This window comes from Polyodon spathula, chromosome 15 (genome assembly GCF_017654505.1).
Source record: "Polyodon spathula isolate WHYD16114869_AA chromosome 15, ASM1765450v1, whole genome shotgun sequence".
NCBI classification, from domain to species: Eukaryota; Metazoa; Chordata; class Actinopteri; order Acipenseriformes; family Polyodontidae; genus Polyodon; species Polyodon spathula.
The window spans coordinates 3948639-3964993 of record NC_054548.1 but is presented as its reverse complement, the minus strand read 5'-3'; the positions used below and the strand labels follow the sequence as shown (position 1 = coordinate 3964993).

Here is a 16355-nt window from a genome sequence, read left to right as displayed (position 1 = left end):
TCACAGCAATAACACATCTGAAACACAGTCACAGCAATGCTACATCTGAACGACACATTCACAGCAGGGTGGAAAATGTCATATCACTCCTGTTCTAGTCCCTGCACTGGTTGCCTGTTAGGTTTCGTGTTGATTTTAAAATTTTACTTCTTACTTTTAAGGCTTTATGTACCCAAATAACAGCTTGAGTAGTTCTTTCCACTGCAAATGAGGACACTGTCGAAATCACTGCCCGATTCACAAAGCTGTACTGAAAACCTGCTCAATGTCATGTCTCCAAATTGCTTCATTTAAGCCTAAACTTTGCTCAGTTTGAAGTAATCTATGAAACTAAACGGTGGGCAATGTGCCTAACATACTTGCAGCTATCAGTTAGTTGGTTGACAGTTTGTATTACTTGAATTAAGATTTTAGATATAAGAAAACCTCTCCAAACCATCCCATCTTAGTAACCTAGCATTACACCAGCGCTGTGCTCACCTAAAAGATGCAGATTCTTTTACATCAGCGCTGTGTTCAGAGTGTGCTCACCTAAAAGATGCTGATTCTTTTACACCAGCGCTGTGCTCAGAGTGTGCTCACCTAAAAGATGCAGATTCTTTTACATCAGCGCTGTGCTCAGAGTGTGCTCACCTAAAAGATGCAGATTCTTTTACATCAGCGCTGTGCTCAGAGTGTGCTCACCTAAAAGATGCTGATTCTTTTACACCAGCGCTGTGCTCAGAGTGTGCTCACCTAAAAGATGCAGATTCTTTTACATCAGCGCTGTGTTCAGAGTGTGCTCACCTAAAAGATGCTGATTCTTTTACACCAGCGCTGTGCTCAGAGTGTGCTCACCTAAAAGATGCAGATTCTTTTACATCAGCGCTGTGTTCAGAGTGTGCTCACCTAAAAGATGCAGATTCTTTTACATCAGCGCTGTGTTCAGAGTGTGCTCACCTAAAAGATGCAGATTCTTTTACATCAGCGCTGTGCTCAGAGTGTGCTCACCTAAAAGATGCTGATTCTTTTACACCAGCGCTGTGCTCAGAGTGTGCTCACCTAAAAGATGCAGATTCTTTTACATCAACGCTGTGCTCAGAGTGTGTTCACCTAAAAGATGCAGATTCTTTTATATCAGCGCTGTGTTCAGAGTGTGCTCACCTAAAAGATGCAGATTCTTTTACATCAGCGCTGTGTTCAGAGTGTGCTCACCTAAAAGATGCAGATTCTTCTCCAATCGCAGAGCCGACTCAAACAGCAACTGCTCTCGATTGTGAACAGCAGATTCTGCTTCCAGATGACTTTTTAACCAACAAGCATATTCTTCTTTACTTAATACCTGAACATTAAGACACAGGGTTAATCTTTTTTTGGTGCTTTAAGTTGCTTCATTGTCTATTGAAATTCAAGAACTAACACACAACCACCCACCCCCCACCCAAGGATAAGAACCCCACTTTACAAAAGTCAGTATCAAAGTTTCCAAGATATAGCATTCAGAAGCCTCAAAAATCAGTCAAACATTCAGATGCCTCCACTGTAGTCCTAACATTCACAGGAGAGTGGGGCATTTCTCAGAAGGCAATATAGTGTCCCGATGAAATGAGGCTCTATCAAAAGGTTTTGATGAAAAAGTATTTCTTCTGTTTCTAAAATAACTCCTTTGCATGACCACAATGCTGAAGGGAGAACACATTCTTATTTTATCATCACACAGGAGACTTTCACTGGATTGGTAATGCGTTCCAGTGCCTATATTCTAATAAGAACAATCATTATAGTAAACATGTCAAGGAAAGTCTATAAATATAAAGACACTCTCTCAAGCTGTTTATGAGCTGTGCTGTTCTAGGAGTTTCAGAGCTCTGAATATAAAGACGGTCTCTCAAGCTGTTTATGAGCTGAACGTCGGAGGCTTACCCTTTTGGCAATACAGAGAGTCCGAAGGCCGTCAGCAGCATAGAGGTTTAGGTAATTCTGGGTTTTATTCAGAATCTTTCTTTGGTGTTTGCCGCTGTTCTCATCTAGAAGAAAAGAACCAATCATATTAGTCTCACACAAATCGTAAGTGGCACTCCAGAGAATGCAGACTTGTTTAAAACCACATGTCTTTAAAAGATGATCCCACAATTTGTATGTAGTTTATTGCACTGTAAAACTAACCAGGACCGCCAGTTATATGCATCAGACCATCTGAAGCTAGCGCTCTTAAAAGCAGTTCTCGTTTGCGTTTTGTTCTCAGAATACTGATGTTGTGGTTGAATTGTTTAATTGGAAGTGCGACTGTATGGCTCAGCTAATCTGATAAAAAAAAAAACGGACCCCTGTCCTACATACAATCATTAAAAGCTTTTAGTACACACCCTATTATGTTAGGTAGTACTGGATTAATATCCATCCATCTATTTACATGTGGGGGAAAAAAAACCTACAGAAAACAAGGCATGTTTAGGGGGTTACCGATGTCGACTTGAATATATATATATATATATATATATATATATATATATATATATATATATATATATATATATATATATATATAAAATACAGAGGAATCTTTTCACACTTAGTTTAGAGAAATGACTGGAACATTTATACCACTACCACATGAATGACGTCATTTAAAAAGAACAGGAAATCCCAGCTTCCTGCTCAGATGCACAAGCTGTATAGAGGTCTGGGACAGACAGCAACACTGCAGAGCTGTATAGAGATCTGATAAAGACAGCAACACTGCAGAGCTGTATAGAGATCTGATAAAAACAGCAACACTGCAGAGCTGTATAGAGATCTGATAAAGACAGCAACACTGCAGAGCTGTATAGAGATCTGATAAAGACAGCAACACTGCAGAGCTGTATAGAGATCTGATAAAGACAGCAACACTGCAGAGCTGTATAGAGATCTGATAAAGACAGCAACACTGCACAGCTGTATAGAGATCTGATAAAGACAGCAACACTGCACAGCTGTATAGAGATCTGATAAAGACAGCAACACTGCACAGCTGTATAGAGATCTGTGATGGACAGCTCCATATCAAGCAGCCGACCCGTAAACTAATGCTGTCTATACCCATCACAGACCCCCGTCTAATCCAGATCCACTGAATCTTACAACAGACAAGTATGATCAAAGTGCACAGCTTTCATCATACTTGTCATACAGAATATTTGAAGTAGGTGTGTAAGTGTCTGTGGAGCTTCATACAGCCCTAATAGACACTCACTTTAATGAAAACAATGATGTAAATGTGTGCAAGGGCGGTGTGTGGGTGTTCGTACGCACACACTAAGGTTCTCCTTGTGTAATAGAGGGAATCATGTCCAGATAAGATCATGTTTAATACTGTATTAAAGTTAATTCCCTCAGTTAGCAGATATCTACATGGTCACCACAGAACACCTTAAAAAAAATTTTTTTTTTGTTATAAGACTGAAGTAATTTTTTTGTTTCTGCTAATGTTGGCTCAGGTAAGTGTTGTATATTGACTTTAAATTTATAACGAATATCAAATATATATATATATATATATATATATATATATATATATATATATATATATATATATATATATATATATATATAATTTTAGTGAGGTCTCAATCCTAAGATTGGCGCTGATGCTCACCCTTTGTCCGTAGCTGTGCACAGCAGAGTATCCCAGCCTACCTGTGGAGCTGGGCCTGGTGAGATCCATGAGAGCGGAATCGGCTCCTTTGGTGTAAACGACGATCTCGCCGGTCAGCGGGTGCCTCACCACCACCGACATCCTCTTCCTGGTCGCGTCGAAGCCCAGGGTGTGCAGGAGTTCAAAGGTCAGCTCGCCCAGGTGTGGCAGCTCCACAGTCACCTGCTCAGGCAGCCTCCCCACCAGTGCGCAGTTGTAGGCTCTGGCTGCATAGACGAGAGCTGCTTCGTCCGGGGACTCTGCCTCGTAGCGCAGCTCCCCGTCTCCCCCCGGTGGGCTGGCCGGACCGGCCTGACTCTGGGGCGCCGGACCCAGGTCCTCCTCCAGTCCCATCAGAGTGCTCTCTGCGGAGGGAGAAGAGAGGAGGCTGGAGCACATCTTGTGCGTTGATCTGTTGGTTACCAGACTGGAGGAGCTGCTGCTGTTCGACCCAGTCAAGCGGCTGGGAGTGAAGCGGCGGATAAAGTCTTCGATGGTCTTCACCGGGGACTTCAGCTCCAACCTGACACGGACCTTGGGAAAAATAAAGAAACAAATCAATAACAATCGCGCAAAATAGAAGCAGCATGCATTAATAATAGCTTCAGAGTCTAGAAACAGGACAGCCCAGTGTGGGATTCACCTCCAAGCAGATACACGTTGGTGCCTCAGTCCAGTCTGCACCTGTTTATCCATCACTCTCAGTGAGTGGTCGGTCAGCGCTGGAACACACTGATTCTAATACAGAATACCGCATGCAGCAGTCACACGCACACTCCAACTTCTCTGTGTTTATAACTTATTACTGTAGGTTTGTTTGGATGCTTGAAATGCCATTTAAATACAGTACAGTACGGTGAATGTTTTTTTTTCAGAACTGTAACTTAAACTGCAGTATAAATTGTATGTGATGTTATTGTAAATTCATTGTTTTTTTAGAAATGTTACTTTTTTATACAATGGGCATTGGTGATTATTTCTGGTATAATTTTGTTTTTTTTTCTGGTTCAGCATCTCAATCTAGCAGACGTTGCATAAACGCGTCCCTTTCTATCTGTCAGGAGAGTCCGTGACGGGAGGGGTCGGATAAACGAGTGTTGACTGTAAAGATGCCAAGTAATCCAAGCTGCTGGGAAGAGGTGGGGTCCATGCAGCTGTGACTCTCCCCAGAGCCGCTGCCTGACAATGCAGACAAACTAACTGAGCCCTGCAGGAAGATATCTCAATCACACAGACACAGGCACCACCCACCTACAGGCAAACACAAGGAGGCAGGAGAGGACGTGTACACCAGTTGGAAGCCCCAGCTCCCATGCTTAACTGCTTTCTAGCTTTGGCTTGATGAAGGTTAACTGTGTTCTATATTAGTGGCGTTGCTCCAACAGAACATTCTTCTGGAAAGGTTTTTTTTCAGCTCAGTTCAGCGTTGTTTTGGAACATGGAAACTGCATCAGAATAAAGCAACCATGGGTTGAACTGACCTTGTGTCTTGGCTGATTCGGTGAAGAGACCACGACTGTATTGCAAATTGTTAAGGCGATGAAGAAATCGATAACGTCAGACAGTTCAGAGGCGAGGTGGTTCATAGGCTGCCCCTGGCTTCTCATCAAGTATAACTGGCTGGAACATTCATTAACCTTGTCAAACAATTTTGGGTCAGGGGTGATGTCTTTCTCCTAGTGAAACCAGGACACAAAATAAGCATAAGGCTTTTAAATGGGCAGCAATCTGACAAGCTCATCATGTGCAAGACTAGGTCAGCAAGTGAGCCCTACTGTACTGTATTATACAGTGTTACAGAGGTCAAGCTCATCATGTGTAATACTTGTAAGGCTTGTATAGTAACAGTGTAGAGTCATGAACCCCATTCTCCCACTCCCCCAGTGCCAGCACTCACCATTGGGCTGCTGAACGCTGTGTGCTTGGAGAGGATGCTGGCCCTCTTTGCCTCAGCTCTGCTGCCTGTCCTCCGGTGGGACTTGGTGCTCTGTGAGCGATGCATGCCTTTGACGCTGTGATGGCTCGTCACACTGTCCCGTCTGGGCAGGGTCCCCACTTTGGAGGTACACTCCTCCTCTTCAGAGTCAGCCTCTTGGTATGTGGCTATCCTTCTCGCTGAGGAGACAATGAGAGGAAGCTCACAGGATTGTTTCTGGTGATTTTGAACCGGTTTGCAGTAGCTCTGCGTTGGTCTAGTCTTGGCAGCACTGTTTCAGAGATTAATCTGGAGAGAACCATGGCAGTAGAACAGATGTGCCGGCAGCTGCAGCAGCACACCAATATAATGCAACAGACCTGTGTGTGCCCTTGACAAACACGAACCTTTCGAATTTTCATTTCCACTGCATCGTTATTGCAATTGCTGGTGGTTGTTTTATTCTCGATGTAGGTTTTCATGGTAACATCTGCCTGTCCTGTAGCTTTTTCCATTTCCTCCTGGTTTATTAAGCTAGATGTCCCGCCCCTGAAAGTAATCTATAGTCACTCTCTTCCACAGACTGAAGCTCCATGTGTGCATCCTCTTTACAATTCAGGATGCAACTCCTGCTGAAAACTGTCTAAACAGTTTCTGCAGCTTTCATGTCTGACAAGCACATGTTTCAAAAAAAGATTCTGTTCACGGATGATATGAAGGGGCTCAATCTGGCAACAAACGTAGCTTGGAAATCTGAAAAACTAACACTTGGCAACACTTTAGTCTGGAGCATTTGCCCTTCAGTGTGAATGCTCTAAACGTTCCCAGTAACGACTAAAACGAACCGTACCGAGAGCACATGAAGGAGGTGGTCTCCGTATGGTTGCATCCATTCTGCGGACGGTTCGCTATGTTTTCACCGGTATTTCCTGCCCTGTCTTAAGCAGGAAGCGATTAGGGAGGAGTCTGCTGACTAAGCAGTGTTCTCGCTTCTTTGATACATCACAAGACCCTTTATCATGTATGCTTGGTGATATTAAAAACTGTGGACGAGGTGAAACAAAAGATAGCGCAGGGTTTATATCATGTAGTGGATAACACTGCGAGAGGTAAATCTTTTGGAATCATTGTGAACAGCAGCCACAAAACTGCTACATCTCTGTGAAAGCACATGTGTAGCTCCTTTTCAACTGGTGGCACGAAAGGAATAGACAGGTATTTTATAAAAGTAAAGATAGTTAATATGTTACAATGTTAAAATATATCCAGACCACTAGACAACGCTACCATGCTGTATAGTCTATTGTATAAACTCAGTCTGTGGAGAATGGCAGAGATATTTGTGTGTGAATGTGAGAGCGTGAGAGAGTCAGTCGACGTACGCAGTAGGTAAAAAGACAAACACTTGTAGGTTTGGGTCAGGTTGCGGGTCTTATTAAAGCGGGTTGAGTCGCACGTAAGAAGACAGTGATGCAGTGGGTTGCAGGTTCAGGTCGGAAAGCGGGACTCTGCCTCCACTGTACACCCCTCCTCCAGTGTGAAATCCAGACTCACCATTTGCATCGTGGGAGTACTCCTCTCCCATCACGGTGCACCTTCGGAAGACCATCTTGTTCTCTGTGAGGGTGCCGGTCTTGTCAGAGAAGATGTACTGCATCTGTCCCAGATCCTCAGTGATGTTCAGCGCCCGGCACTGCAGGTGGGAGTCTGTCTCCTCGTCATACAGATCCAAGTCTTGATGAATAAAGTACACTTGGCAGATTTTTACAATTTCAATGGAGACGTAGAGAGAGATAGGAATCAATACCTGCAAAGAAGAAGAATAATGATTTGGAAGAAGAAGAAGAAGAAGAAGAAGAAGAAGAAGAAGAAGAAGAAGAAGAATATAAAGTTATTTCACCTGAAAGATGATGATCATAGTTAAGAAGAGGTATACGGCAGATAACACTGGGGATAAGGCAGGTCCTTCTGGACTCGGAACATCAAAAACAGGGCGGTGCTCTCCATACTGCCACACCCACAGTCCGTGCCCTGAACATTTAAAAAAACAGACCAAAACAAAATCAATTCATTTCTATATTAAAAATATATCTTATAAATAACAATGGATAAGTTTCTATGTAAAGCTCAGTACAGTGTGTGCACAGAATACACAGCACAGTCCCAAAGGTAACAAGTAACACTGCTTTGAATGTGTCATGTGTAGGGTCCCTCTTCTTCTAATCACTGAATGTGTCATGTGTAGGGTCCCTCTTCTTCTAATTACTGAATGTGTCATGTGTAGGGTCCCTCTTCTTCTAATTACTGAATGTGTCATGTGTAGGGTCCCTCCTCTTCTAATCACTGAATATGTCATGTGTAGGGTCCCTCTTCTAATCACTGAATATGTCATATGTGGGGTCCCTCTTATAATTGTGCACAGTTTGAGCAGGGAGAACAGATGACAGTTCTTAGAATAATCAGACACCTCTGCACATGAACATTAACTCAAATTGCTTGTAACTTACCAACGGCAGCAAAGAGGCACATGACCAAAAGTATGATGACACACCAAAACACATGTACATTCATCTGTCTTTCCAGCTTGCTGCGTTTGTAACGAGGTCCATTGTTATTCAACATGGCTTTGGTTTCATGACCTGGAGAACGCAAATAAACAATCCGCCCCAGTGAATACCTTTGAAAGAAAAGCTTTTGAACAATTAATATACTAGGCCAAAAAAAATTTACAGTTCTGTTTAAAAAGTACAAATTAAACAATTCCTGGAAGGCAACAGAAAGAAATTAAACAGAAAAAGACCAATTTTAAACATGAAAGACGCCAAGAAAAATCCAGTGTAACAAAGTAGAAGCAACAGGAGTAAATGAACTGGAAACAAATGCATTGTGTGACCTTCCATGTGAGGGTTACTTCTGTACAGCTGTATTTCAATCAATACAAATCAATATCATCCGCTGCATTTCAATCAATACAAATCACTATCATCCGCTGCATTTCAATCAATACAAATCAATATCATCTGCTGCATTTCAATCAATAAAAATCAACATCATCCGCTGCATTTCAATAAATACAAATCATTGTCATCCACTGCATTTCAATCTAGTTCCATGAAGTAGTTCTTCTTTTAAAATGCTTGGGCATTACAGGGTTGAGACGAGTGGCAAAGGGTATCGCTGGCCTGCAGTGGTTCACACCTGCATAAATGACGATCCCTACGGCTTCCTCCGTGTTTCTTATCGTGCATCCTCGCAGTAACAGGTTCTCCTTGCGAAGCCCGTCTCTCCTTCCACTTCGGTGTATCCTACAAACAGACAACACTACAAATCAGGTACAGCAGAACCCCTTTGCACGATACGCTTTCAGTAATATTCACTATTCAAACAGTGCAAAGGCAGGCTGATCTCAGCGTATTATACAACACAGTAGCAGTGCATGTCTCTTCACAGTTCATCCTTCTACAAAGTCTTTTTTGTCATCATGGTTTTTGTTTTTTTTAACCCGGTCAGCATGGTTAAACATTCGGGTTGGTTGGTAGGCTGAAGCACTTGGGTATTAGGTGAGGAGGACGTACCCGTGGTCAGGTGAGTGCTTTCCACAGCTAACAGGCTGCACAGCCATCGACTGAGGCACTTTAAGATACAAAGTGACCTGATTAGCCCTGGTGCCTGTGCCCTTAATGTAATAAAACACATCAGCGAAAAACTGCTCTGCACAAGCCCGGGCTGCACTCTGCAGTATCCTGGCAACCAAAGGCTAAGAGGAGGCACCAGACACCTGGCTTCCATCAAACCCCCAATATAAATGACAATCATTTAAACAAGGGATTTGACTCTAACAGGATTTCCAGAGCCTAGCATTTGTGTAATAATCAGACTCATTACACAATTCCTCATTGCCAGAGCTGGATTCACAGTTAAGCAATACCGTTGGTAGGGTACTTTAGCTCCATTAGTTGAACACATGATTTGGGGCCGAGACTGATAATGTAGTCATTAAGTGACCACTGGATGCAACACAAGCAAAGCAAGGGCTGATCGCACTTCAAGCAATACTTACATGTAACCCCGGAACCTGTTCAGATCATTGTTGGGCTTCTCACATTCGATTACTGTCTTATACTGTGTGGGGTCAAACTCACAGTCCTGAAAAACAAAAAACTGACACATAAGAACACGAGCAGAGATCTGAAGCAAGGATCCAATTCTACTGACACATAAGAACACGAGCAGAGATCTGAAGCAAGGATGCAATTCTACTGACACATAAGAACACGAGCAGAGATAAGAACACCGAGGCTCCCGGAAGGCAGCACACTGTTGTAGTAAGGGGGTCCAAACTGCGAACTGAACTTGCTGTGTTTCTCAATATGGAGTCCCCAACAATCATGACCTCCCTTCTTTTTGCTGTCTGGTCACCACTGTCCAGGACCCTATTGACAGTGGTGACCAGACAGCAAAAAGAAGGGAGGTCATGATTGTTGGGGACTCCATATTGAGAAACACAGCAAGTTCAGTTCGCAGTTTGGACCCCCTTACTACAACAGTGTGCTGCCTTCCGGGAGCCTCGGTCAAGCACATCACTGAGAATGTGGACAGGCTCCTAGAACGAACAGGAGACGACCCGGTAGTAGTCGTCCACATCGGTACAAACAACATTGGAAGAGACAGACCAAAATCCCTGCAAAACAAATTCAGAGAGCTAGGAAGGAAATTAAAAGAGAAAACCAAAACTGTGGTATTTTCTGGTATACTACCCGCACCTTGCAAAGGACCATATGGACAGCTGGAAATAATAAATCAAAACCAATGGTTGAAGACGTGGTGCACACGGGAAGGCTTCACCTATCTTGATCATTGGACCACTTTCTACAACGAGGACTATCTGTATAGACGGGATGGACTGCATTTAAATAACAAGGGAACTAGTCTACTTGGAGAAAAGATCCTCGAGCAGGTTCGGAAGCATTTAAACTAGAAAGGAAGGGGGGAGAAATCAACAAAAAAAACAGAAGGGAGACCGCATCAAAACAAGAACAACAACTCAGGTAAGACAACCATTAAATGTATTTATCTAAATGCTAGAAGTATCAGAAACAAAATTCTAGAACTTGAAGCTACTGCACTAACAGGTAACTACGATGTGATAGGTGTTACAGAAACGTGGTTATCTGAGAGTGATGGGGACGAATATAATATTTGTGGGTATACACTGTATAGGAAAGACAGGCAGGACAGAAGAGGAGGAGGGGTAGCGCTATACATAAGAAACAGTCTTGAAGCCCAGGTGTTAAACCTGGACAAAGAAAATAAAACCGAATCAATATGGGTCAGAATAACAGACAAAAATTCAAAAGGCATAATAATAGGAGCATGCTATAGACCGCCAGATTCAGACGGTGAGCACAATAATCTGTTATACAATGACATTAGAAATGTGTGTAGCAAAGGAGAAGCCATACTAATGGGGGATTTCAACTTCCCCCAAATAAAATGGGAAAACCCGGTGGGTAGCACGAAGGATGAAATAGAAATGGTGGAAATGACAAATGACTGCTTCCTAACACAATTTGTCAAGGCACCGACTAGAGGGGAGGCATGCCTTGATTTAGTCTTTTCAAATAACGAAGATAGAATAACTAAAACAGAGGTCAGAGAACCACTGGCAAACTCAGACCACAACATGGTCTCATTTGAAGTGTTTTTTAAATCCTCAAAAGTAAAGACTAAAGCTAAGGTTTACAATTTTAGAAAAGCAAACTATGAAGGTATGAAACAGAGACTAACAGAAGTAGATTGGAGTAAAATAGAGAAAACACCCACAGAAGAAGGATGGTTGTTCTTCAAAAATGTAGTACTAGAGGCGCAAAACAATTATATCCCTAAAGTAGACAAATCTAAATGTAAAACTAAATTGCCAAAATGGTTTAATAGATCAATTAAAAAAAATATTCAGCGAAAAAAGGCACTTTACAGAGCATTAAAAAAGGACCAAAAAGAAAGTACACAGAAAGAGTACACAGAACTGCAAATGCAAGTCAAAAAGGAAGTTAGAAAGGCCAAGAGAGAAATAGAAATGAACATTGCTAAGGGAGCTAAAACCAATTCCAAAATGTTTTTCCAATATTACAACAGCAAGAGAACATTCAAAGAGGAGATTAAATGTTTAAGAGATACAAATGGCAAAATCGTAGAGGAAGAAAAAAAAATAGCAAATATATTAAATGATTACTTTTCACAAGTTTTTACAAAGGAAGATACTGACAACATGCCCCACATGTCATCCAGTTCCTATCCAGTTTTAAATAACTTTAGCATAACTGAGGCAGAAGTGTTAAAGGGACTAGGAGCTCTTAAAATAAACAAATCCCCTGGGCCGGATGAGATCCTCCCAGTAGTACTCAAAGAAATGAAAGAAGTAATTTACAAACCGCTAACCAAGATCATGCAGCAGTCTCTTGACACAGGGGTGGTACCGACAGACTGGAAAATTGCAAACGTAATACCGATCCACAAAAAGGGAAACAAAACTGAACCAGGTAACTACAGACCAGTAAGCCTGACTTCTATTATATGCAAACTTATGGAAACTATAATAAGATCCAAAATGGAAAATTACCTATATGGTAACAGGGTACTGGGAGACAGTCAACATGGTTTTAGGAAAGGGAGATCGTGCCTAACTAACTTGCTTGATTTTTTTGAGGATGCAACATCGATAATGGATAATTGCAAAGCATATGACATGGTTTATTTAGATTTCCAGAAAGCTTTTGACAAAGTCCCGCACAAAAGATTAATTCTCAAACTGAACGCAGTTGGGATTCAAGGAAACACATGTACATGGATTAGGGAGTGGTTAACATGTAGAAAACAGAAAGTACTGATTAGAGGAAAAACCTCAGAATGGAGTGTGGTAACCAGCGGTGTACCACAGGGATCAGTATTAGGTCCTCTGCTATTCCTAATCTACATTAATGATTTAGATTCTGGTATAGTAAGCAAACTTGTTAAATTTGCAGACGACACAAAAGTAGGAGGAGTGGCAAACACTGTTGCAGCAGCAAAGGTCATTCAAAATGATCTAGACAAGATTCAGAACTGGGCAGACACATGGCAAATGACATTTAATAGAGAAAAGTGTAAGGTACTGCACGCAGGAAATAAAAATGTACATTATAAATATCATATGGGAGATATTGAAATTGGAGAAGGAATCTATGAAAAAGACCTAGGAGTTTTTGTTGACTCAGAAATGTCTTCATCTAGGCAATGTGGGGAAGCTATAAAAAAGGCTAACAAGATACTCGGATACATTGTGAAAAGTGTTGAATTTAAATCAAGGGAAGTAATGTTAAAACTGTACAATGCACTTGTAAGACCTCATCTTGAATATTGTGTGCAGTTCTGGTCACCTCGCTATAAAAAAGATATTGCTGCTCTAGAAAGAGTGCAAAGAAGAGCGACCAGAATTATTCCGGGGTTAAAAGGCATGTCATATGCAGACAGGCTAAAAGAATTGAATCTGTTCAGTCTTGAACAAAGAAGACTACGTGGCGACCTAATTCAAGCATTCAAAATTCTAAAAGGTATTGACAGTGTCGACGCAAGGGACTTTTTCAGCCTGAAAAAAGAAACAAGGACCAGGGGTCACAAATGGAGTTTAGACAAAGGGGCATTCAGAACAGAAAATAGGAGACACTTTTTTACACAGAGAATTGTGAGGGTCTGGAATCAACTCCCCAGTAATGTTGTTGAAGCTGACACCCTGGGATCCTTCAAGAAGCTGCTTGATGAGATTTTGGGATCAATAAGCTACTAACAACCAAACGAGCAAGATGGGCCGAATGGCCTCCTCTCGTTTGTAAACTTTCTTATGTTCTTATGTTCTTAGATCTGAAGCAAGGATCCAATTCTACTGACACATAAGAACACGAGCAGAGATCTGAAGCAAGGATCCAATTCTACTGACACATAAGAACACAAGCAGAGATCTGAAGCAAGGATGCAATTCTTCATAGAGTTTATCCTGAAATGGTATAGTAACTTCAGTAACAAACAGAACTGTCGGTGAAAGGTACACCTGGCTTCAGGTTGGTAAAATGTTGCATTCAAGTTCTAACAACAGTAAGATTCACATTTCAAGAGTTGAAATCTGGTTTGGATTTGACTTGGCCAGTGCAGTGTCGAATTTGGGATATTTGCTCTATGTATCCACAGCTGGACCAGCTGAACACACAAAGAAAAAGTCAACTGTGATTAGAATGTGTTTACAACAATCCAATAATGCATGTCAAGGCTGATACATATACTGATCTTAAACATGGGGTAGGGCCATTCTGGAGGACAGACCTTTCTGTAGATTTCTACCCTCTGAAGGCAGCGATTACTCAGGAATAGTCACATATCTTTCCACAACAAATGAAGCCTTGCTGTCTTTTACTTGGGATCAGACCAATCCTCCCTGTTCATGGCAACACAAAACTGTGTTAATATATTACACTAAACTCTGTCCTGTGTTAGAACATAAGAAAGTTTACAAACGAGAGGAGGCCATTCGGCCCATCTTGCTCGTTTGGTTGTTAGTAGCTTATTGATCCCAAAATCTCATCAAGCAGCTTCTTGAAGGATCCCAGGGTGTCAGCTTCAACAACATTACTGGGGAGTTGATTCCAGACCCTCACAATTCTCTGTGTAAAAAAGTGTCTCCTATTTTCTGTTCTGAATGCCCCTTTTTCTAAACTCCATTTGTGACCCCTGGTCCTTGTTTCTTTTTTCAGGCTGAAAAAGTCCCTTGGGTCGACACTGTCAATACCTTTTAGAATTTTGAATGCTTGAATTAGGTCGCCACGTAGTCTTCTTTGTTCAAGACTGTGTTAATATAGTATAATAAACACTGTCCACAGTGTTAATATATTACACTAAACTCTGTCCTGTGTTAATATAGTATAATAAACACTGTCCACAGTGTTAATATTACACTAAACTCTGTCCTGTGTTAATATAGTATAATAAACACTGTCCACAGTGTTAATATACTAAACTCTGCCCTGTGTTAATATAGTATAATAAACACTGTCCACAGTGTTAATATACTAAACTCTGTCCTGTGTTAATATAGTATAATAAACACTGTCCAGTGTTAATATATTACACTAAACTCTGTCCTGTGTTAATATAGTATAATAAACACTGTCCACAGTGTTAATATTACACTAAACTCTGTTTGAAAACTGAAGCCCTAGTTATAATAGTATGAAAGCCTAGGGAGTACAGTACATCCAAATGAACAACTTGTTATTAATTTATTTACTTTTTTTACAGAAGCAAAGTCAAAAAGGTTTAAATATCCCAATAAATATTTCTGAAATCCTTGTAAATAGGCAGAATGATCAGGGAGCAAGCAACCAGCTAAAATTGTTGAAAACAGGATACTTAGAAAATGGTTTTTGAAAAGAAAGAAAACCACAGGAGTCTAGTCTGTGATGGTGAATAGGGCACGGGAAAGGAGTGCTGCACTTCTTCAGGGCTTCACCATGAAACAGTTACAGTGCTTCAGAAACAAGCAACCCAGTCTCCGGGCCAAGGTGAAGAGCAACTATTCAGACACACCAGAAAAACAGCATGGAGAGTGTTCAGGGCTGAAATGTGTGTCAGCAGTGAAGAGTGGGTGTTGTGTGTGAATAGTGTTCAGGGCTGAAATGTGTGTCAGCAGTGGAGAGTGGGTGTTGTGTGTGAATAGTGTTCAGGGCTGAAATGTGTGTCAGCAGTGGAGAGTGTGTGTTGTGTGTGAATAGTGTTCACGGCAGTGTGTGTTTACGCAGTGAAGAGTGGGTGTTGTGTGTGAATAGTGTTCAGGGCAGTGTGTGTTTACGCAGTGAAGAGTGTGTGTTGTGTGTGAATAGTGTTCAGGGCAGTGTGTGTTTACGCAGTGAAGAGAGTGGGTGTTGTGTGTGAATAGTGTTCAGGGCAGTGTGTGTTTACGCAGTGAAGAGTGGGTGTTGTGTGTGAATAGTGTTCAGGGCTGATATGTGTGTCAGCAGTGGAGAGTGGGTGTTGTGTGTGAATAGTGTTCAGGGCTGAAATGTGTGTCAGCAGTGGAGAGTGTGTGTTGTGTGTGAATAGTGTTCAGGGCAGTGTGTGTTTACGCAGTGAAGAGTGTGTGTTGTGTGTGAATAGTGTTCAGGGCAGTGTGTGTTTACGCAGTGAAGAGTGGGTGTTGTGTATGAATAGTGTTCACGGCAGTGTGTGTTTACGCAGTGAAGAGTGGGTGTTGTGTGTGAATAGTGTTCAGGGCAGTGTGTGTTTAAGCAGTGAAGAGTGTGTGTTGTGTGTGAATAGTGTTCAGGGCAGTGTGTGTTTACGCAGTGAAGAGTGTGTGTTGTGTGTGAATAGTGTTCAGGGCAGTGTGTGTTTACGCAGTGAAGAGTGGGTGTTGTGTGTGAATAGTGTTCAGGGCAGTGTGTGTTTACGCAGTGAAGAGTGGGTGTTGTGTGTGAATAGTGTTCAGGGCAGATGAAATGTGTGTCAGCAGTGAAGAGTGTGTGTTGTGTGTGAATAGTGTTCACGGCAGTGTGTGTTTACGCAGCGAAGAGTGTGTGTTGTGTATGAATAGTGTTCACGGCAGTGTGTGTTTACGCAGTAAAGAGTGTGTGTTGTGTGTGAATAGTGTTCAGGGCAGTGTGTGTTTAAGCAGTGAAGAGTGGGTGTTGTGTGTGAATAGTGTTCACGGCAGTGTGTGTTTACGCAGTAAAGATTGTGTGTTGTGTATGAATAGTGTTCACG

The 16355-nt window shown here is 41.8% G+C and overlaps 1 protein-coding gene across 1 annotated transcript in view; it reads right to left on the bottom strand.

The window, feature by feature from the left end:
* Positions 1-16355, bottom strand: part of LOC121327817 (phospholipid-transporting ATPase VA-like) — a 47985-nt gene that overhangs the window by 15448 nt on the left and 16182 nt on the right. Inside the window, exons 3-12 of the mRNA XM_041272033.1 lie at positions 9631-9716; positions 8769-8875; positions 8078-8209; positions 7471-7601; positions 7125-7377; positions 5553-5770; positions 5137-5331; positions 3658-4189; positions 1903-2006; positions 1195-1321 (exon numbers count right to left, since the gene is read on the bottom strand). Coding sequence (XP_041127967.1) covers positions 1195-1321; positions 1903-2006; positions 3658-4189; positions 5137-5331; positions 5553-5770; positions 7125-7377; positions 7471-7601; positions 8078-8209; positions 8769-8875; positions 9631-9716 — 1885 coding nt within the window. The remainder of the gene's footprint in view (positions 1-1194; positions 1322-1902; positions 2007-3657; positions 4190-5136; positions 5332-5552; positions 5771-7124; positions 7378-7470; positions 7602-8077; positions 8210-8768; positions 8876-9630; positions 9717-16355) is intronic.